General features: G+C 48.2%; 2 protein-coding genes across 2 annotated transcripts in view; one reads left to right on the top strand and one right to left on the bottom strand.

Annotated features, from left to right (window-relative positions):
* LOC130371953 (proteasome activator complex subunit 4B-like) overlaps positions 1-1,448 on the top strand; it is a 53,009-nt gene extending 51,561 nt beyond the window's left edge. The window contains exon 47 of the mRNA XM_056577845.1: positions 308-1,448. Within this exon, the coding sequence (XP_056433820.1) occupies positions 308-442 (135 nt within the window). The 3' untranslated portion in view covers positions 443-1,448. The remainder of the gene's footprint in view (positions 1-307) is intronic.
* Positions 1,449-3,192: 1,744 nt separating this feature from the next.
* Positions 3,193-6,574, bottom strand: chac2 (ChaC, cation transport regulator homolog 2 (E. coli)). The gene is made up of 3 exons (XM_056577024.1): positions 6,346-6,574; positions 6,192-6,227; positions 3,193-4,898 (listed from the first exon to the last, which is right to left on the bottom strand). Exons 1-3 carry the CDS (start codon positions 6,478-6,480, stop codon positions 4,497-4,499), a joined length of 573 nt encoding a protein of 190 aa, XP_056432999.1. The 5' UTR covers positions 6,481-6,574; the 3' UTR covers positions 3,193-4,496.
* Between the last annotated feature and the right edge of the window lie 17,274 nt (positions 6,575-23,848).

The raw sequence follows: 23,848 nt of genomic DNA, 5'->3' as shown, positions 1-23,848 counted from the left end.
GTGAGAGCGCTTAAACGAGCCTCCGTGACTGGGCCGCTAATGAAGGTGTGCTTGTTGTGTTGTGAAAAAACAAAAGATTCACTAAAGAAAGAATACCCTGTGTTCCAAACCTCGCCACGCCCAACTCCGCTTCAACATGTTTGAAACCACGGCGATGACCTGATCTCTACTGGAACCCAACACCTCCAGGCTGAACGATACAGAAACATAGCTACTAGTCACCAGCTTTGAGCTGCTAGTAAGTGTCAAGAGAGCGGAGGACGTTACTTCATCTAACAGCGATAATACCACTTCCTGCTCCAACCAGATGACGGTGAAGAAGACGCTGTCGGAGTTCCGCCGCACGCACCACGATAACTGGCAGCAGCACCGCCAACGCTTCACCGACGACCAGCTGCTGGTGCTCACCAACCTGCTGGTGTCGCCCTGCTACTACGCCTAGCGCCAGGACTACAGTACCCACAATGCACTACACACACACCCATCCAGAGCTGCTACTACGCCTAGAGCCAGGACTACACTACCAACAATGCACTACATATGCACACCCATCCAGGGCTGCCACTACGCCTAGAGCACAGGACTACCGTACCCACAATGCACTACATGCGCACATCCATCCAGGTCTGTTAGTATGCATAGAGCACAGGACTACTGTACCCAGAATGCACTGCACATACACCCATCCCGGGCTGCTACTCCGCCTAGAGCGGAGGACTAGAGCACCCACAATGCACTGCACACACACACCCATCCAGGACTGCTACTACGCCTAGAGCACAGGGCTACAGTACCCACAATGCACTGCACACACACCCATCCAGGTCTCTTTGTACGCCTAGAGCACAGGAATAAGGTACCCACAATGCACCACATACACATCCAGGACTGTTACTACCATAGACATCATATATGATAGACGGAGCATCGAATGCTACCGCCTACTGGCGCTGACGAGACGCGGGGCTGCCATCTTGGAGTGGTCATCCGCTCCACTCAGTGTAATCCGTTTGGCTGGAGCAATGAACTTTCAGCGCATTTAATTAATCATACCTCACTGAATACCACTGATTTTCATGCGGTTTTTTGTCATACGTGTAGCTATGATAAAGGCCACATGGTTTGGCGTGTTTTATTATTCAATACCAATTATACCAATAGTACGGTAATGTTAAATCTTACTTGTGAAAAGTAATCCCCCCGATTCCTATTGTGGATTGTCCGCCGATTTGAGCAGGAATACGCTGAACAACAGCCCGGCATCCTGTTTCTGCTGCTGTTGCTGCTCCCGGTTGACCACTCCAAGATGGCGGCCGTATTTCTCGCGTCCCAGCAGCCAATGCTCCGTCTATGCTATAAGATGTCTATGGTTACTACACCTAGACCGCAGGGCTACAGGATTACAGTAACCAGAAAACACACAAACACACACACACACACACACACACACACACACACACACACACACACACACACACACACACACACACACACACACACACAAACACAACCTTCAGGACTACTGAGTCACTGAGGACCCTTTGTCTGGTGGCTCTTTTAACAACATTTTATTTCGCTTGGTTGCCGCGGTAACTGTCACAGGATCTTCATCCTTTCTGGTCACCACTGCATCTAAAACAGTTTGCCTTGTTCTGAAATTCGCCCCGAACATGTCACCTCGATACGGATTTGAAGCTATTATAAATAGCAATATAATGATGTGTTTCACCAGAGAATGGACTGATTGAAAAAATATGGACTACGTATGTCTCAGACGTTACCGACCTGTTTACACAACACCACACGAGTCGATTTGCTCTCTAAGGAAGGTCGCAATTGGATGAAATTTATGCTACCAGCAGTGGAAAAAATCCCTATTTGGCAAATTGAGGGCGGGACCTGAATATCGGCCTCTCATTGGTCCATGGCCGAAACTCATGAATATTGATTCCCTAATAACCTTTTAATGAGATAAAAACCGTCTGACCGAACCTCAGAAAATACATCATATGACGTTGGGTGGATTTAAATTTATAACATCGATAGTTCAATAAATAAAAAAAATATGTATATTTTTGCATTACGACACTTTTTAGCACAATACAACTACTACTTTGAGAGAAATTGTGTTGTTTACAGCTTGTGTAATCTACTGTAAAAAATGATTACATTGAATACATTCTATATTAGAAGAAATAAATGGGTTACATGTAATTGTTGTGCACATGCATAGCGTGCCTAGGACGGAAGTCAAGACGAGCTAAGGGTTTGTTTCCTTGAGCTACGTCTGCAGGTGTTTAGCTAAGGGCTAATTAGCGCTGTAGCAGCCAGTTGCTTCTGACCACAGCCAATAAACCCCTTTGTTAAGTTAATGTGTTGTGAGTGGCCTTTTCTTCTATCGCTAACATCACAACCTCAGAGACCAGAGTGGAATACAGATAGAATATGGATTCATATTGTTGACGCTCGTGTATTAAAATTGACCAGTGTTTTGCATAATCCATTTCTATTTAAACTAGATTTATTGCTTGTAATTACCAATGTGATATTAATTACTGCATAGCATACTTTGTGTGTGAGTGTGAGTGTGTGTGTGTGTGTGTGTGTGTGTGTGTGTGTGTGTGTGTGTGTGTGTGTGTGTGTGTGTGTGTGTGTGTGTGTGTGTGTGTGTGTGTGTGTGTGTGTGTCTGAATACTGGTGTGAACATAGTCTGGTGGTTGTACATTCAAAGGAATGCCTGTAGGGATTCTTGAAACTAGGTCAATGAAATGCAAAATGTTCTTTTCAATACGACTAGACTTTGGTCTTCCTAAATGTGCATATTCATACCTGGTTTGCCATTCCGTGTGTAATTGTTGTGATACCAATAGGGGCATGACAAGTTAAATGGAACACGGCTGGTAAAGAGATATTTTCTGTTTGTCTAGCAAAGAAGGAATCCAGTACCATGTTAGAAGTGTTGATAGATAAAGATCTACTTTCTGAAACATGCTGAGTCAGGCTGCATAGACAAACACACACACACACCCATGTCAAACAAGTTCACTGAGTGACTCCTTACCACGCTATAGCTCATACTGCAACGAATACGCAACGCACAGCTATGTGCGAACAAATGCGTGAGAAACCAATGACGCATTATAACCATAATGTCTATCATTAAGTTTTATAAACCAAGGTTGTTCACATCTGAGGTCTAAATTACCTGGAATAATATACACGCTGTGATAGCGATATAAACACACTATGGAATCGTATGATTACAAAACAGTATCGTTTTTATTGTACAGTACAATGAAAGCCGACTGTGAGGGAACAGCTTGTCCTCCTTAGAAGCGGCAGACAATTACTTCATGCTTTGCCAATATTGCTTGAATTTCTTTTTCAGAATATAGATTCATGGACTTGTTATGGCTTCAAGGACAGAGAAAAGAGTGTAGCGTACTACTAACGCAGCTCTGACGCAAACCTAGCCCTCGAGGAGGTGTACAGATCCCATTTTGATCGTTAGTGGGTAAACTTTATACTAGCTTTGGTGTAAACCATGAACACTTAATCCAAAATGAATTGTGTGTGCCTTTTGGTATGTGTAGAACTATAAATAATGCATCAATGAGGTCCTCTGGTTTAAGTCGCTTTGGATAAAAGCGTCTGCTAAATGTAAATGTAAATGTAAAAGAGTCTAGAAGGTTTACTGACACAACTAACCAATATGACCGCTTGGTGAAAAAGGACTATTACCTACATGGTTGAGCCAACAGTATTACCACATTTCTATAGGATGTAAAAGCTAAACTATCTCATGTTTGAAAAGGCGCATCCCCTGATTTGCTTCTTTAACAACTGGCCGGGCCTGCTTCAAGACGGATTCAAAACACTGCTCTGCTTTATGTAGAGTAGTGGGGATATTAGCTACATCACGTCTGCTAATGTAGCTACTATAGCAGCAGACATGATGTAGCTACTATATTAGCAGACCTGATGTGGCTTATATAGTAGCTAGTAGCTACAACAGGTCTGCTACTATAGTAGCTACATCATGTCAGAAGAATGAGCTATTGATGTGTTCCAGATGCCTCGTAGATCACCCGCGCGAGAGTATGAGAGTATCCCGAGTTCGGTGAGGTTGACCGTATGACTCAACAACAAAAATAGCTGTGCCCGTAAAGAGATTAATTTTCTTTGTATTTGTACCACGTTGGTCATTTTTATATTGCTCTTACACACCTGATTACATTGCGACTTTATTCCGGTCACCAATTTCTAGATTGCACGGTCTTGCTGTGTGTGCAATACAATGTAAAGTTGTGTAGTTTGTTTTCGAGCTGATTGCTAAAGAGGCTAATGTAGCTAACAATAACAATGACTAGCCAATGACAAACGGGAACGCTGTAAGTGCTGCAAGTCAGGGAATGACGTCACAAGAGCAACTCGTGCGGGTGGTGTACGAGGCATCTGGAACACACCGTAACCATCTAACCGGCTTCTCAAAACCCTCAGCAACCCTCACATTGGGACGAGCCCAAACGTTTCCTCCCCTCTATCTGGTCCCGGACCAGACTCTCCAGAGAGAAGAGGTGTGAGTCCGAGTCCTCGGGCAGCAGCGTCCGCAGGGCCTCAGCCAGCTCAAACAGGTACTCCGCGTTGCAGCCGCTGGGTCCGGCGGCATCGACGATCTGATTGGCGATCTGCTCCAAGGGGGCGGGGCCGAGGTAGTCTGGGTTGTCCCGGGAGCCGATGTAGAGCAGGGCCTGGCTGGGCTGGGGGGTGAGCGGGTCGCGGGGGTGAAAGGTCACAGTGATGACCTGATAGCCGCCCTTTTCCCTGTGGTCTAGGTAGCTCTTCACTTCCTGTTCGCGTCCCGCTGGCAGCTTGTAGGCCACGCCCCAAACACAGCCCTGGGACAGGAGAGGGTGACAGGTATTGAGCGAGACGCACAGTTCTTAAAAGATATTGGGAATCAATATTAATCAGGTTATTTAATTGGGAGCTGGACAGCATAGGCAGCTGCAGAGACAATTTAGTAGGGGGGCCAGAATGGAGCAGAACATATATTAGGCTATACAGTAATAGAAATGTAAACATATTGTGCAACACTGTTAATGTAGAAGTTAATCCTTTTTAAAAGTATTGCTTTAGACTGTGTGTAACTATACGATGGGTTCCCAGAGGATGGCACAAGGCTGTTAAACTTGTATTCTTAAATCCTGTTGAAGGTAAAATATGTCACATTGACTGAGTGTTAGGAATGGATACCGTAGAGGCGTAGAGCGACCAAATTCATTATATTGGAGCGAGCTCTTTCCGCCCACCTGGACCTCAAAACCCATCTCTTTAAAAGAGCATTTAGCTAAACTTTCTTTGAGGTTCCCCCTTTTTAATAGTTTTTTGGTATTTTTTTCTCTGAAGCACTTTGAGATTCTTGAATATAAAGTGCATTATAAATAAAATGTATTATTATTATTATTATTATTATAAACTAGTGTGGGTTGCCAGGTTGAGGAACGTAATGTTCAAGAGCGTCATCATGAACTGAGATAAGAGCCGTTATCTGCTTGGACAACGAATAGCAATGACAAGTGCTACACTTTATGTGCATCCGCTAATGTGTTTTGTGTTTGCAAATTATGAGGCAGTTCATTGAGCAGCCTTCTTCAAATCCTTATTGGATCACAGATATCTCAATCTTTTCAAATGCAACTTCAAGATTTGCCTTGTCTTTTAGTACGGAAACGCCATGATTGCGTTCCAACTTGTTTAATATCTGGCAACCCCAGGATCATAACAAACTAATAAAAGTTCTGCCTTTTAAGAGGGAGAACAAAGCCTACTTGCTGTAGCATTGTTTTCGGAGAACAAAGTATTTCTACCTAATATCTGAAACATATCCTGGTCATTTGAGGGATTTGGTATAGTACATTTATTACATAGGTACATTTATTACAACTGTACTTAACTATTCACATGCAGTGAAAGGTAACTAACCTTTAACGATATGTTTACGTATTTTATTAGACAATAGTCAGACCTTTAGAGATTCATTATCGTAAAACAAAGGAATATAATATGTAAACGTTGAGACAGGATGAGTCCATGAGTAATAACTGCTGTCTACATGTAGTATAGCTGTTATTTGAAAGACAAGAGTGGATCGGAGCGATGAATGAATGGATGGATGAATGAAGACTCACATCGGGGTCCTCGACAAGGGTCACAACACGACCGGGCTGTGAAGAAGAGCAGAGGGGATCTTTACATCACACCGAGCTAAGAGCTTAGCCACACACGCACACACACAGACGGGTTCACCGGAGCGCCCTGAAGCTACATATAACCTTACTGTACCTTGCCCGGGATTCCCCGATGGTCGGTGCTTCCCTGCCAGAACCGGCGACTGAAACCTTTGATATAACCGATCCGCTTCTCTTCAAATGGAAAGTCGACTTTCCATATGAGAGATCCGTACCCGAAAACCCACATGATTCGGATTAAAACGACTCAAATCGTCTCCCGTTATCATAAGTTGCCAGCCGGACCAGCGAAGCCCGCGAGTCCGACGCGTCTTGAACGTCTCAGGAGGAGACGATCCGATACATTGTCACGTGTTGCATCGATTGGTAATGATGACATGTTACACCGACTGGTCAGGCCTACTACATGTGGCACTGAGCTGGTCAAATGTTACACAGACTTGTAACATGTTGCAGATAGGTCGCATGTTAAACTGACTGGTTGCTACATGTGGTGACATGTAACACAGACTTGTTACTGTTACACCAACTGGTTGCATGTTACAAAGACTGGTTGCATGTTAAACTGACTGGTTACATGCTACGCTGACTGGTTACATGTTAAACAGACTGGTTACATGTTACAGACTGGTGGCATGATACAGACTTGTTACATGTTACAGAATTGTCAAGTGTTACACCGACTGCTTATGTGTTACAGACTGGTTACGTGTTACACAGACTGGTAACATGTTACACTGACTCGTTAGTTATATGTTGTAATCTCCACTAGCTTGACCGTGAACATTTGACGTCAGTTGTCATCAAAGCTGACGTAGCAAACCAAAGGGGAGGATCTGTATCTACGAGAGCCAATCAAGAAGCAGCGTCTGTTGGCCATATTAGGGAGGGCAGAGGGCTAATGACCGCAGCTCCGTTTCCTGTCACCAGGGGGTGCTGAGTTTCCATATTGAAATATGCAACGACTTTCAGGAAACTACTCCGTTTGCTTCGTCGCAAAACATCACATTCTTTTTTTTGTGATCAATTTTTTATTTTATGATTTACACAACAAACAGATAGACATAGAAAACAATTAGACATATGCACAAATAAGACAACATACTACATTTGACGTAAACACAAATAAGACAACATACACCAATAAGGCATAAACGCAAATAAGACAACATTTGACATTAAACAGTTACACATACACAAATGAGAACACACAATATTCATCAACACGCGCTCCCCCCCCCCCCCCCCCACACACACACACACAAAATCACTCATCTGAACAGCTCAGTAGAGTTGTTAAGTCTGAGTCAGAAATTTAAGATAACAGATGTCAAAGAAGTAGAAGAAGGAAAATAAATCATGGCTACTCCCCCAACATACTAACGATAAAGGATGACCACAAGTTTATGTTTTTAGCTTGCGTGCCATGCATGCTGGCCACAGATTTCTCTAACTTAGCCAGATCTATAACAGTGTTCACCCAGTGTTTATAAGATAAAGCATGAGGTGCTTTCCATCTCTGTGCTATAAGCTTTTTGGCAGCAGTAAGGCCCTACCAGAAACCAGCATTGGTGCATCAAAGAAAGATCCAGACCAGTGAAATCGTTCAGCAATAGGACAGTTGGGGAGCAGGGGATGGTACGCTCAAGCACTTTAGACATTCTGTTGGACACCATACTCCAAAAGTCTCTCACACCAGGGCAATCCCACCAAGGTTCCTGTGGTTTGTAAAGAGCATAGCTGACAGTTGGGAGATGGATTTAATTTCATCAAAAATAATTTATGCGGAGTGCAGTAGAGTCTGTGTGCAAAGTTATAATGAATCATCTGATGGTTTGGATTACGAGATGCTAGGTCAATCTTTGACCAGACTATGGACCAATTGATTGTGGAAGGTGCCATTGCGAGATCATGGCTCCAGCGACTATCCAACTGCAGAGTTGTTTCTGCGCGTTTAGAAAGGAACGTGTAAAGGGCGAACACCAAGCCTTGGGTAGAAAGATTTCCACATATTTTATGGATTGGATGAGGTTCGAAGTTTCCCCCCCAGGGAACTCCGTATGCCCGTAAGGCACTGCGGAGTTGTAGGTAAAAGAAAAAAGAAGTGCCCGGTAGGTTGAAATGAGATTTCAGGTCTTGAAAGGATCTGAGAGTATTTTCTGATGTGATGTCCGAAAGGGTATTGATCCCCTTATCACTTCATTGAGGGAACGAAATCGGGTGACCACCCAAGCAAAGGGTAAAATTATTAAACAAAGGAAGGTGAGGATGGAATTTTAAGTGAGTGCTGGAGTGTGATTCCACTGTTCTCCATGTGGCGACCAAATGCGATATTAAAGAGCCAAATTTGGATTTGCAGGTTTTGATAGGGATGTTAGAGTAAATCAAGTCCTGAAGCCTATGTGGTTTAACTAGATTTTCTTCTAAGGAACGCCAGGCTACCTGTGCCGACGGATTTAACCAGGTATGTCCAGGTCAAAGTGTTGAGGACCAAAAATAAAATTGGGCCAGGGCTAAATATATGCATGGGGAAACAACCTCATTCACACTCGCAAATACTACCTATTTTGTTTTCATAAATGCTCACTTAGGCTTTGCAGGTCAACATAACATTTAATTGGAATATAATATCCCTGTTAAATGCCTTTTTGGCCTGTTTCCTCATGTACCAGAAATAGATTGTAATCTGTATTTCATACGGCCAAGACAAATAGTATTCTGAAGGCACTGCATTGTCAGTTATACTGTTTGAGTTAGTTGACTCAATTCAGTAGTTCTGTCACGAAGAAATCCACAGATGAAAGTGCCTTTCTACTTTGGGTTCTGTCACTAAGACGTAGCATAGACATCATATCTTTCGACTCGTTTCACTTATCATTCTTAAACACTTGCACCACATCTAAACATCTCGAGCAAAATGGTTCTGCAAACATTTACTAAAACAATCAGAAAAAAAAATGATATGATAACCCTATTATTAGCCAATTAGTCATCCACTCAATTGTTTGCCAGTGTGTGATTCATAAATCGTACCTCATCCATTATTTTCTCATACTTATTAATACCAAATAGAATGTTACACTTCGTGAAATACATTTGGTTTTGATTCAAAGCAAAAGTGTATTTAGTCTTATTTGAAGTTAATAGGTTGGTTACTGCCAAGTCATTGTTGCCTAGAGTCAGCCGCAGAAGAAGCTAACGAAGGAAGGAAGGAACGGGGGGGGCAGAGGCGGTCAGCAAGGTGTTAGACCTAGTCACCTGGAGCTCGGTGGCTGAGATCAGCCTGATACCGACCAATGACGTGTTGTAACTGGAGCGCTTCTCAGGGACCAGTGTCTGTCAGGGTGGCTGGCTAGAGGGGGTTGATGGTTGATATCTGCAGCAGTAATCCAGGGAGAGCGCAAGCCTGCTGGGTCGTTAGGAGGCCAAGGAGCTGTGGTGCAGAGCTGTTATCCTGCTGAAGATGTTTCCACATAGGGAATGATTTGGCATGGAGTGAATACGGCTCGATAGCTATTAGACTCTTTCTGTTCAACACACTGGTCAACTTTAATGTTATTGGTGACATGAATTAATGTAATTATTATACCTGAACCATGTGCGATTAAGCTACGGTGCATATTGTAATAGTATCTTGAATATGGACGACTCACTTTCATTGCACAATAAGCAGTACACTTCAACACAGCTTCTGTTGGTCATTGAATGTAACAACAGGGTTGTGAACTGATATAGTTATTAAAGGATCACAACATGCGACAAAACAGCAGGGATGTGAGCTCGGTCTCAGTTACGGTGAGGAGCTGAGCATGGGGTCGGATCAGACGGAGGACGTGAGACGGCTAGAAAAAGTGGTTTCCGAACCTTCTGTTCAAACCATCCATCCGTCTTCATAAGCCTTCGTCTTGTTTCGCTGACGACGTGCCGGGCGAGAGGCACATCCTCCCTCACATCCTCATTCACGTCCTCCCTCACATCCTCCCTCACGTCCTCCCTCACATCCTCCCTCACACCGGGACTATTCAGATCTCAACTTTCGAAGGAGTCTTGGTGGAGGTGGGCGGAAGCCCAGAGCGCCTGGAGAAAACCCAAGTATTGAGGATCTCCACGGTTGGGCCCATGAGGGCATGCAAATCCCAGACAGACCGAGCCAAGCTGGGAATCCGTTGTGACCGTGACGACACTGCCTGGTGTAAAAATCAAGCACAATCGTTTTTCCACAGTTTTCAAAACAGTTTTTAGAATATTTTTTTTCAAATTCGATTTTGTAAATGGCGGTTCAGTGTTAGGTTCTGTATGAGTTCCTGTGGAATACAGGAGTCATTTCATAGAGGATTTAATATTACTGTCTCACACGCAGGCACACACACACACACACACACACACACACACACACACACACACACACACACACACACACACACACACAACCTCCCTGCGGAGCCCATCTCCTCTCTGCAAGTAACACTTGATTTAAAACCTCGGCAGTCATTCTTATCGTGCGCTTCAGCCATAAAATCCCTCCAAAGCTTTGAATGGAGCCATAAGAATCAGTGTTTAATTACATTCTGTTGTAGTACAATTATATAAATAAATATATTACAGCATCTAATTGAGTCAAGGTCCTTATCCCCCCCCCACTTGACATCTGAGGAGCCCAGGGGATGTGTGTTTGGCGTGCCGATGCCCATGTTTTAAGTGATCTTGCGTAATGTAATGGCTTTCATTAGGCAGCTGCCTCCGTGGCCACCATCTTCTTCCTCAGCTTCCCGCTTCTCCTTGTTAAATGACATCCCATTAGGTTAGCCGTGATATCTTCAACCCCATCGGCTCCTGCTTGAACATTTCCTTATTTCCTCCATCTAGGTAGAATAACCTCCCCCCCCCCCCCCTCCAACCCCCCCTTCCTCCTCCTCCTCCTCTTCTTGAAGACCAGGATCATCTAATCCCTCCATGTTGCTGGCCTCCAGTTGCTCCCTGGTGTTCTGTTGTTCATCAAGTGTCTCCTGCTTTATGTCTCCGTTCCGCGAGAGCCTGCCAAACCGCCCGTGTTTGGACGCGATGTCCAGGAAGCTGAGCCTCCAGCTCTTCTCATTCTGGGCACCAGGCCTTTTCCCCATCCCTCCAACCCATTGAATTATCGTGGTTCCGTGCTTTTATGGCCCATATCTCCTCTTGCGATCTCTTTTTCCACCGTCCTTTATTTGTATTTATTTACTATCCCATGGGTCCTGGCATGCCGTAAAGAGAATCATCGGGACTGATGGTCATTGCCGGTCAGTTTAAGGTTTTTACCGCGGACCTCTTTAAGAATAATGGCTTTTCTTTGGCGTTTTCCCAGGCACCCATGCGCGCAGATGGCACTAGGGACGGGGGGGATATGACCCCCTCAGATTCATAGTGACCCCCCCACTGTCCCTACAAAAGGCGACAAACATCGCCGGTAAAACGGAGGCTTCCTCCTCTTGAAATGTCACTGGAACATGTCTTACAAAATGCATATGCTGATCTTTCTCCGAGACAGTGAAATACTCCCACATGACCGACATTTTCTTTCAATTTTATTTGTAAACAAACCGCGCCAGTGCGCGCTGGCGGCTTATCTTTTTTTCTGCAGTATCACTCCGCAAGCGTCCTTGGTTGCAAAGCGACGTCAACGTCTTTGGCGACTATTTCTCAGTTGATCAACACTACGAATGCGGGTAACAAATAAATTGTGAAAAGACACACCATGTGAAGTAAATTTTTTGGCCATAGTTTCCATATGCTAAAGACGTGTCTAGTTCACCGTCATGCAGGCTGTGTTCAGTAAAATAAATAGCGATCTGTTTTCAGCGCATTTAGGCCTATCTGCCTAAGCCCACGTTGAAATAATTTTTGTGTTGAATGTTGATGGCGCAGTTGTTGAAATAAACAGATTGATTTCATACAAATCATAAAAGCCTCTCCCTGTGTCAATGTGTGTGCGTGTTTACGAGGTGCGTGGGTGCATGTCTGCGTGCGTGCGTGCGTGGGGGGTTAGGGTTTGTTTCCCTGGCACGAAAGGGGGAATAAATAACATCGTATTGGCTAAATTGTTGTTTTAATCATCGGTATCGGCCCAGAATTTCACAATCGGTTCATCCCTAATTCCAACATTAAAATAAATGGAAAACTCACTCCTTACTCCCATTACAAATGATGTAGCAGTTCGCAAATATGCTGAACTGAAAGAGGAAGACTTGAGAGTCCAACTATGTTTAAAACACGTACAAGGTCAACACAACTGCAGATGCTGTGCATGCTTTGGAAGAAATGCCCCCTGATGTCCGTGGCCTGTTTGATCAGGCAGAGACACTAGTGAGATTGTTGATGGTGGTGCCCATCATCTGCTGAGGCAGAGCGCAGTTTTAGTGGGTTACGCAGATTGAAGACATGGTTGCGATCAACCATGACGCAAAAAGACTCGGCATTGCAATGGCATTGCTTTGTGCCATATTCACCAAGAGAGGCTTGACAGACTGGACAGACCAAAAAATTGCCCAGCAGTATGTTCAGGGTAATGAAAGGAGGAGAGATGTCTTTGGGTCCTTCAGTGAGTCTGCTTAGACAGAAAATCTGTTTGGCTTTTTGTTCATTCATGTAAATATGTTGTTGTTTACACTTCTGAGTGTATACACAAATGTTTAAATAAAACATATTTTGCATAAGGCATGAAGTCTCTGTGGGTGATTGGCATTCCAGACAAATAACAGTTTCATTATATATGGCTAGTGTTGATCAAGTAGGCCTTTGTTTAACAATATTCACTGTTGTTTAACCATGATTTCAAATAAGAATTCTCCATTGGCCCTTAGGCTATTACGAAAGTAACTACTTGAGCGCTAGTTAAAGCCCAGATTACACAAAAATAACTTATTGAGTTGAAATCCATTTGCTGACCGCTTTGTCCCCCCCCAGTTCAAAAATCCCATCTGCGCCCCTTTAGATTTCATTTTCCGACCCCGGTTTCCGAGCAAGGTCTGGAGCATCTCGTCAGGGCTGCCTGACTGTCCAGTCCCATGGCCCGCTCCAATATATCATCGCTGGGGAGGAGGATCTCAGATAAAGCCTAATAGTCTGGCATGGCCGTTTCTAAAGCCCTGCCTTTAAACATTGGATGTTAATGGGGCCACTAAGTGTAGCTAATGTTTGTGAACAGAGGGCTGGCAGCGCGTGATGGCTTATGTGGCCGGCGTGCTTCGTTTGTGTTCGTAATTGAAAGTGCGAGATAAGCAAGTCATCACGCATTGGTCGTTAATTTGACTCTTTATTGTACTGCCTTTCAAAGTCTATTCTGCTGATAGTAAAGTAGCTCAGAGTAGAAACACAACTGTAGCTAAATGTTCACAATGAATGGATGTGAGGACTCTGTGGTTCGGCTCACTACTGCTCTTACATTTTCCCGATGTTTTCTGCACAAACCTAAATGACGCAAGTAACAAATACAAGGTCTCCTCTTTTTCTGTACAGGTTATGTAACGCCAACCTCTGCAGATGTGAGCAGTGTTTTGTCCATTAACATTCCTGCCTCCCCAACACCTCCGGGTTATTGTTGAAGCTGTAAATGAAAGTAGAGCGGGAGATGAATAAAACAAAAAATATTTGAACTTTGCCATTCGGTTAGAAAACGCTCAGTGTGTTTGCTCTTCAATGGAGCCCCTTCAAAGGACATGAAACAAACGTAGCTGACTTCTCCCCTGTCACTTGCTCTCATATCCGTCGCGCTCCGTACTCAGCCGAATATAACGGTCAGAAACTCCCCCCCACTGTTTCTCTCATTTAGCTTTATATCAGCTCTTCAATTCCGTCTTGCTAATGCACTCTACATGTCTGGGTTATTCCTGTCAGTTCCCAGACTCCCATGCTAAACACACGTCTACACAAACGCAGACACAGTAAGCAAGTGGTTCTGGTTTGGCCTGGGTGTGTGCTCACTGGTATTCACAGGTATCAGGAGCAGGACAACAACAGCCTCACATGGAGCCCCCTCCCCCCCCCCCCCCCGCGCTCTTTGTTCTTTCATTCTACTGTAACAATATGGGTAATAAGCGCGCTGTCGTGGGGGGGGGGCTCCGATGGAATGATACCCACTTCCCGGCTCAAAGGAAAAGGTGACCATAACTGTGTGCAGAGCCATGATTGGAAATGTAGTCCAGCTGCTGGGGAAAAGTAATTGTTTTCCAAGGTTGGTCGGGGCTTTTGTGTAGCTCTTATTTTTAGTCTTAGGGGTTTTCTGGCGATGGCAAAGGGGGGGGGGGGGGGGGGGGGGTTTATGGATATGAAACTGCATGATGCGCTCCTCTCTGTTTCATTTATCATTCTTGTTCTTCCTTTGCCATGCCTGAGCCCTGTCCTTGGTAAAGCAGGAGATGTATTCAACCAAAAAGGTGATTAAGATGCATGTATTCACCCTCGCACGGCGACCATCATGAGCGTGCACGTGTGAGTGTGCGTGTGTAGATGTGTGTGTGTATGTGTCTGTGTGTGAGTGTGTGGATGTGTTGCTCATGACAGTTATGGGAGCTTGTCATCCAGCTCCTCTGGATCAATGGAGCACAGTTGCCTAGCAACTCGCTGATCGGAGGAAGGTGGTGGAAGAGGAAGAAAAGGAGAGAGAGGGGGGGGCGGGCGAGAGAGAGCGAGCGAGAGAGAGAGAGAGAGAGCGAGAGAGCGTAGATTGGAAAAGAGCAGATATGGGTGAGGCGCAGGGGGAGAAGGGGGGAGGGATGGAGAGGGAGGGTGTCTTGAGAGGGGTGGAGGAAGGCAAGTGAACCGAAGTGGATGATATCAACAGATATGCATGCGAGGGCTGAATGGGCGACGGGGAACAATGGGGAGGTCCGCCGCCTCGCCCACCTCACCACCAGCGTCACCGCGGCGACCGCCGCATCGGGGGAGAGAGTGTAGGAGTGTGACGTGGACAGATCGCCGTGACTATTTTAGCTCTGTGTATGTGCGTGCGTGTGTGTGTGTGTGTGTGCGTGTGTGTGTGTTTGTGTGTTTGTGTTTGGATGCACTCGTAGTTTGTGCGTCTGATGAGTTGACGATGATACCATCGTGGCGAAAATGGAACATCAAAGCACTGCCCTGGCGACGGCAGCATCGCCATCTCTCTCGCGCTCTCTCTCTCTCTCTCTCTCTCTCGCTCTCGCTCTCGCTCTCGCTCTTGCTCTCATTCATTTAGCTGCTGATTTAATTATCTTTATCTTAAAGGGAACAAGTGGCTAAACGCACTGCGTTCACAAGGAGGGAGGGAGGGAGGGCGGGAGGGCGGGAGGGGCTGGGGAGAGGGGTGGGGTGGGGGTTAGGTTTGGGGGAGAGAGTAGAGATGGGGATTTTTTTTTTCTTCCCGACGGCAGGAAATGAGGAGTGTCGGGGAAGCGAGGGGAGGGGAGCAAGGACAAGGCATACAAATATGTAACGAGGGGAGGAGGGGGAGGGAGAGGGAGGTAGTTGGGGAGAAGAGAGAGAGAGAGGGAGGGAGCTGGCAGGGGAGGGTGCAGAGAGGGAGACTGAGTCTGATGATCAGGTGTTTTTTAGGGGGTAGGATGGGGGGGTACTGTCCCCCTGAGAGACATGCACACATATGCTGCGGAGCGCCTGTGGTGTGTGCAGTCTCTCTCTGCCATTGAGAGAGAGAGAGAGAGAGAGAGAGAGAGAGAGAGAGAGAGAGAGAGGTAGAAACCACTGTTCCTCCCAGAGGGATGACTGAGTTAGGAAAACATGTGGATGTAGGACGGCTGTTAAAGTTTATGGGGGATTGAAAATGGACAATTAGCATCTCACCGAATCCACTGTCACCTGGACCCGCCCCCCCCCCCCCCCTCACACACACCCTCACCCCTGTTCCAGCACACCACCCAACTGCCCTGTTGTCATAGCAACCCCCCTCTCTCTTCGTGTTTTTTACTTTCTATTTCGTGCTAGCCTTTCACAGATCTGGAGGAAAACGTAGATGTCTCTATGAAGTCATTCACCTTCTGGTTAAAACTCCTTCGCCCAGGCTGACACTGGTTCAACTCACTCACCCAGACTGATGCTGGTTTAACTCATTCCTCCAGGTCAGTGTGTTACTGGCTAGACTCGTCCACCCAGTCTGATACTGGTTTAACTCAATCACTTTAAATGAACTCACTGTTGTTTGTTTGTGTATGTATGTATGTGTGTGTGTACATGTACGTGTATGTGTTTGTGTGTGTACGCGTGTGTGCGTGTGTGGACACAGCCAGTCTGTCTTCCAGCAGTGGAGCTCACCAGTCACCCCTCCGTCTCCCCCCCCCTCCCCCCCCCTCCCCTCCTGGCAGCAGGGCACTGTGGGGTGCCTGCTTCTCCCAGAGACCCCGGGCAATAATGATGACATTTCAAAGCGTTTCTGACAGGCGGGTGGGGGTGGGTTGGTGGGGGGGGGGGGGGGGGTGGGGGGGGTTGGAGGTGGAGGGAGGCAGAGCTGAAAGGTGGCGACATGGCTCTCGTTACGGGCTCTCATGGTCATTAGCGGCTGGGAGTGTCCTCCCATGGCCGCCCTGCCCGCCCTGACCTCTCCCTCCACACCGCAGGGGCGCCGCCGCCGACCAGTCGTCATGACAACCGCCGGCGGCCCACTGGGTCGACGGGCCAACGGCGACGGGCGACGAAACCAAAATGAAAAAAACACTGGGAAGGTGAAACCGGCGTGTGAAATCGGCCCCGTGAGTGAATCCATACGCAATGGACGGCCTGGACGGCTCGACCCTCCACAGTGGGGAGGGGGGGGGGGGGGGGGGGCAGGGCCACAGCGCAGATCTTCCACAGAAGGGGGGGGGGAGGGGAGAGGGCATGGACAGGTCCCTCAAAGACACGCACTTGGCGACATGATTGACAGTCAGTGTTGTTGACAGCAGCGGGAGCCATGGCTTCAGTGTTAGAAATGCTGTACCGGGTTAATAAAACAGGGGGAGGGGAATGTCTGGGGCAGCTACTTGTGCCAAAACCCTGTGCCTCCAGAGTGTGGTTCCTGGCTTCGTACCCCCCAACTGGGGACCCCCCCCCCCCCAGTGGTAGACTGATGAGATGGTCAGTTATTTTGGCCGGGGGTGGAACGGGCTGCCCAAGACCACTGTGCCTTCTGCCAGAGAGCGTCCCCAAAGACCCCCTACTGCAACCCTCTCATCCTACCCCCTATCACGGAGGGTCCAGTCGGGGACATCAGTCCAGGCCGGTCCTCATGGACTCTTCAACCCACTGCTCGGAAGCACACCGCTCTGAGCCAGGGAGCCAGAGAGCGGTTCATGCTCCTGTGTTGAGTGCGGATCGCTGAGGACGTTCTGACAGACCGGAGATGCTGCTTCAAGTCCGAAGGAACGGCTGAAATCTGCAGACTCCTCCGGGTGAGACGAATCTGAACTTCCATGGACCGTCCCCAGACCGGCAGCCTGGTGGAACGAATCAACCGAACTCTGAAACACATTGAGGAGATGATCAATGGCGACGGGGGGGGGGGGGGTCTGGGTGCAGCTTCTTCTCTTGAGGGGTGGAGGGGTGGAGAACTCCAAGTGGGTGAACATTATGGTGCTCCTCAAACAGACACACACATACAACCATTCGATCACACACACAAAACCATACAAACACACAGACACACACACACCCATACAAACACCCCCCCCCCCCCACACACACACACAGACACACACACACACACACACACACACACACACACACACACACACACACACACACAAAGGTAAATCAGTGGCCTGAGGAGGCTTGCGTAATGAACTATGGATCAAGAATCATTCAATTGGATTACACATTTAGTGTACAAAAAACACACAGGGTCGAAAACCGACGGGGACACACATGAGAAAGCATTGTTCGGTTCTATATCGGTCGGTCTCCATCTGTCGGTCAGGTGATCAATGCTAATGCCTGTCGAGACTTAGCGGCACGCGGATCCATACGCAGATGGACGGTCTGTGTGGGCGTCTGCAGCTCTGCGTACGTTGGTGTGTGTTCTGGCGGACGCTGCGTGCGCGCGTGCTCGTGCGGGCGTGCAGCTGATCGTTTTTTTCTGTTCAAACATTGAGATCCTCGGACGGGGAAGGGTCAGTGGTATTGTTATAGATGAGGAGCGGGGACGCGGGGAAGCGACCACTCTCACGACGCATGTGCACACAGCCTGACCTGGCCTGGACACACACATGCAGACACACACACACACACACAGGTGTACCCCACGTGCACACATAGACACAGGTGTAGACGCACACGTAGCTGTTTGCTCTATTGGCAAGTGGAATTAGTGAATGTATGAGCTACACAGAAACTCATTACAACACGATTAAAAACAAACCTCCCATTTAATCTCCTTTAAAACACGGTGGCAGCCTGTCAAACACACTCCGCGCACGCACACGCTACTGACATATGCACGTGCACACACACACACACAAAGGGAAGTACAGACCACCCACACGGATGTCGGGGTGGTCCGACCCATCTGGAACGTTCTCTGACGGTTCTCTGACACGCGTTTCTCTGTCGGCAGACCGTCCGAGACACGCATGCGTCCGCGTCTCGCCACGGGCTGTCAGGGGTTCCTGATCACCGCTGTGAACCCGCGTGGCGTGCACATGCGAAACCCCCCACACCGATCTCTCCAGAAACCGGGAGGTGGCGTATCCAACCGTACGTTACGGAGGCGCAACGCAGGGGGAACACAGGCACGCACACACACACACACACATGGAAATACACAGAGAAATACACACACACACACACACACACACACACACACACACACACACACACACACTGACACCGGTATGCTGACTGATGAGGTTTTATTTTTGGCTGTATATTCTCCCGGCTGGCAACTCAAACACATATTACTGTGCACGAGCGAGCACGAAGGCTTGAATGCACATAATACGTACACTCACTCGCACACAAACACACATGCATTCACAATCCAATCTACAATGAATATCTATCTGTATCTATAAAGATATATCTATCTTTGTTTGTATGCATAAATATAAACAGATGTATATACTATATACATATCAAGATATATATATACACAAGTAAACACACATAAACACTGACCTTCTCTCTGCTGAGTGGGCAAAGAGTCAGGGGTCAGTGCACACTGTCAGCCTGTCAGGGGGAGGAAGGGAGGCGAGGAGGAGTAAGAGCTGGGGGGGAGAGGGGGGGAGAGGGGGGGAGGGAGGAGCACAGAGACCAGCCAAGCAGCTCCGTACACCGACCGACGGACGGTGCCTCCTCCACCTCCTCCACCTCCTCCACCTCTCCCTTCACCGTGGCTCCGTGCCACCGGGGGCAGCCACACATCTGCACGGCGGCTCTGTGTGACGCATCGAGGCCCCCACGCACGCCACGAGCCGATGGAGTTACAGGGTGACGCATCGGACCCACGCTCGCCACAAGCCGATTGTGCGTCGCGTCACGTCTTGCACACGCACGCACGCACGCACACACACACACACACACACACACACACACACACACGCATCACCGGGCCCTCTCTGAGAGGAACAACAGCCCGGCAGAGTGACCAGGGCCCGCCTTCGCCTGTGATTCACGCCGATCGCTCAAGAGGCTCAGAATAGGCATTTAGACGCGGCGACGGGGGCACTTAGTGGGATACACGCTGAGGGCTTTCCCCGAGCGTAGACCACGGTAGATCTCTCCTTCACATTCAGATCCAGTTTGTTTAATTCCTATCTCTTAGCCGGACCTTTTTTTCTTTCGTTCATTTCGTAACAGTGGATTACACCTGATATGGAAGGGATCCTTTTATTTATATTTCTGTTTTATTTCTGTTTTATGTAATTACGACTATTGGTCCAATGTGTTTTTTGTATTATTTTCCTTTGTAGTTATCCACTGTACATGACTTTGGTCAGTTGTGCTATGTGTATATGTGCTTTTTAAATTAAATGTACTTTACTTTACTAGAAAGAGCTGGGGGATGTGATCATTGTTGGTAACCCTGGTCGCTCCTAAAGGTCAGCTCTGACGAGGATGGTGGGAGCAGAGGGGGGGGGGGGGGGGGGGGAGGGCGGTCCGTCGGGAGGACATGTAGGTGCTGATAGTTTCCATAGTAACCCTTCCTCGACCGCCCGTCTCCCACCGCTCTCTCTCTCCCTCTCTCTCTCTCTCTCTCTCTCTCTCTCTCTCTCTCTCTCTCTCTCTCTCTCTCTCTCTCTCTCTCTCTCTCCCCCCCTCCTTGCCGGCTTCAACTGTGATGCACAAAATGACAATTAGTGTACCTTGAGAAAATTACAAAAAACTGACACATCCTCATCCCAGCACTTGACCCCGCCGCTCTTCATTACCCGGGAGCGCGATTCAATTCCGGGCTTGGCAGGGAGGTCCTCTGCTTCAGACCGGGGCCCTCTCCTCCCCAACCCACCGGCTCGCCAACAGTATGAACATAGCCCTCGTGGCTAGATATCCAGCTGGAGTAAATAGCTATCCAGCCAGTCAGAGTAGCAAGTTAGTCAGTCAGTGTAGCTTGCTCTCCAGTCAGACTAGCTAGTTAGCTAGCCAGTCAGAGTAGCTAACTATCCAGTCAGAGTAGCTAGCTAGCTAGCCGGTCAGAGTAGCTAGCTAGCTAGCCAGTCAGAGTAGCTAGCTGGCCAGTAAGAGTAGCGAGCTAACCAGTCAAGGTAGCTAGCTAGCTAGCCAGTCAGAACAGCGAGCTCTCCAGTCAGACAGGGAGCTATCATCTGAGAGCTTCTCTCACTGGATAGCTCGCTTTCCTTTTATAGGCAACATTTTGTCAGTACACAAACAGAGTGAAAACTGCCATTATGGACGCCGCTGCCTGCACACACACAGCCCTTACGAGAGCTAAAGGTGAAGCGATGCCGTCGACGTCTTTTAGCAGTCGTAGTTTGAGGGCGCGCGGCGGCTGGGCTGCACGGCGGCGGAGTTGTTTGGCTAAGTGTAGCTCGTCGTCTGGCGTAATGTTTCGGGGTCGGGGCCTTGGCCTTCAGCAGCCAATTCAGCGGCTCTTCCAGCTCCTGCCTCACACACGGAGCGCTAGCTAAATGGTGCTTACAGGGAGCAGAGGCAATCACACTGCTACACATTCCTAGAGAGACGGGGAGTGAGAGGATGAGGGTGAGAGAGTGTGCAGCAGCTGGTTCAGGGTGCCCATAGGGAGACCTCACCTCTGGGCCGGCCCTGTCCCCGCAGGAGGGTCACCCTGTCCCAGCAGGACGGTCTCGCTGTGGGGCCGCCTGATGCCTCTTTCCATCGGTTGAGGGGATTGTGTTTGTGTATGGGTGTGCGTTGGTGTTTGTGTGGGGGTGATATGTGTGTGTGTGTGTGTGTGTTTCTGTGAGGGTGTGGGGGGAGAATTGTTTGTGTGCGGGTGTGTGTGAGGGTGAGGGGGTATAATTGATTGGGGGGGGGGGGGGGGTTGGGGCCTCTACGTGAGTCTACCTGCTGAGACGCAGAGCGATACATTGTAAACCGGTTTGACGTTGAGTACCTACCATTTCATTTTCTCCTTCTCCCCACTCCTTCCGGTATATTTATCATCCACTTATGTTTCAGGGGAGGAGCTAAAGGCTAGAGCCATTGTCATTCACTAGTTTAATCATTCGAATCTTCCCGATTTCCCCCCCGAATTTTCTGCCTTCTCGTAATTGCGTTCCAGGCGGTGCTCGGTGAGCGCGCGCTGTCCAAGGTGCTGCTGCAGCAGCAGCGCGCGCGCGGCCCCGCCCATCCGCTCTTCCTCCCAAAAGCACGTGACGCTTCCTTTGCCGAGTTTCGTGGAGAGCGAGCGCCACACCAGACTGCACCTTTTCCTCCTCCTCCAGTGGAGAGAGAGAGAGAGAGAGAGAGAGAGAGAGAGAGAGAGAGAGAGAGAGAGAGAGAGAGAGAGAGAGAGAGAGAGAGAGAGAGAGAGAGAGAGAGAGAGAGAGAGAGAGAGAGAGAGAGAGAGAGAGAGAGAGAGAGAGAGAGAGAGAGAGAGAGAGAGAGAGAGAGAGAGAGAGAGAGATCAACCGTAGCTCAGACGCGTGCAGCACCTTGTCGCCTGTAGGCGGGCTGTGATCCTCGTCCCTCTCCGGTACCGGTAACTGGTACAGCTCCTCGGATAAACCCGTAAACCGGCGCCGTTTCCACTACTCTTTCGACGGAGAGGAGAATTAACCGACGACTTTGGCGCCGTCGTGTGAGCGCGCGGGACGGACATCAGGTAGGGTACCTCGAGCCTCGGGAAACCCACCTTTCTTACCCGAAGCGCGAGGTTATAGTTTAAACAATTATTCGGTAAATATCGTAATGTACCGTTAGAACCCCCGGTGTTAGGATGATGGTGTTGGTACGGTGGTTAAGATGCATATGTTGGGTCTCAGGTGAGGAGCCTGAAGGACTGAAACCAGTCCACCAGGCGTGTTGAAGAAGAAAACGATGGAGCGATGGCCTCGAATCTACAATCGATATTTAAACCGCATTAATTACGAAGAACGGGATTCTGGCGCCCGCGTTTCCCGTTTCCCCTCGCGCCGCGCATCGCTTTACTTCACGCGCTCAACGGCAATAACAAACTCTGCGCGCGTGATGGTGTGCGTCTTTGCGCGCGCGCGTTTGGGTTCGTGTGTATGTGCGCGCGTGTGTGTGTGTGTGTTAATGTGCGCGTGGTGTGTGTTTGTGTGCGTGCGTGCGTGTATGTGTGATGGCGGTACCGGGAGAATGGAAACGAGCTAATTCGATAAGCGGGTCGCATTCTAGTCATCTTCTTCCGCATCGGCGGCTTTGTGCCGCTCTCCAACCATTTCTATCGGCTCGAGATTCCTCCCGTCCGTCTCCGGTTCCCAGTAACAAACGGAAGACCCCCATCCGTGTTTTAAAGACTTAAAACGTCTCGCTGTCGTCAGGATGGGTTGATCAGCTCTGCGATCTATCGCGGTCCCCTGCGGCATAACTGAGGGGTCCCGACAGCGTAGACACTATGGTCGATGTCGTGGCGGTTTTTACGATAAAATGTGTTTGCTATCATCATTTTATTAAATAACTATGCGTGTATAATCTATGTATGTAGGCCTATCTCAATGTGTATATGTGTCTGTGTGTGTGGTTGTGTGGGTTTGTGTGTGTGTGTGTGGTGTGGTTGTGTGTGTGTGTGTGTATGTGAGTGAGTGTTTGAGCACACATGCCTGTGGTGGTGGTGTCATGAATGATGGAGGATTCAGAGTGTGATAGCGGGTTGTGTGTGTACGTGTGTGTGACCCTGGTTGATTGTGCTGTCTCTGTTCTCTCGGTAGGTCGCTGGAGAGAGTGATGACGCGGCAGTGAGAGGCACACACACACTCTTATATGCCCACACACACACACACACAGACACACACACACAGTCCTAGCCTTGCCCTACTAAGACAAGTAGGAGGGGGGGGAACGTTCTGCTATGACGCTGTCATTTCTCTCCATTACCGGTGTGTGAGCCACACAAACGCACACACAAACACATGCACAAAAACACACACAGGCACAAACACACACACACACACTGCAGGGAGTTGCCTGCATGGGGGATAACGACCTAACTAGGGCACAAAGAT

The sequence above is a fragment of the Gadus chalcogrammus genome, chromosome 18, assembly GCF_026213295.1.
Source record: "Gadus chalcogrammus isolate NIFS_2021 chromosome 18, NIFS_Gcha_1.0, whole genome shotgun sequence".
In the NCBI taxonomy this organism is placed as follows: domain Eukaryota; kingdom Metazoa; phylum Chordata; class Actinopteri; order Gadiformes; family Gadidae; genus Gadus; species Gadus chalcogrammus.
Note: the sequence above shows the minus strand (reverse complement) of the source record. Positions and strands in the feature narration are given on the sequence as shown.

Bases quoted from the DNA above. Each gene is read 5' to 3' on its own strand.
- chac2 (XM_056577024.1), bottom strand. From the start codon at position 6,480: ATGTGGGTTTTCGGGTACGGATCTCTCATATGGAAAGTCGACTTTCCA. The intron at 6,228-6,345 runs GTACAGTAAGGT...TCTTCTTCACAG, and splicing joins ATCGGGGAATCCCGGGCAAG to CCCGGTCGTGTTGTGACCCT. The intron at 4,899-6,191 runs GTGAGTCTTCAT...CTCCTGTCCCAG, and splicing joins CCCTTGTCGAGGACCCCGAT to GGCTGTGTTTGGGGCGTGGC.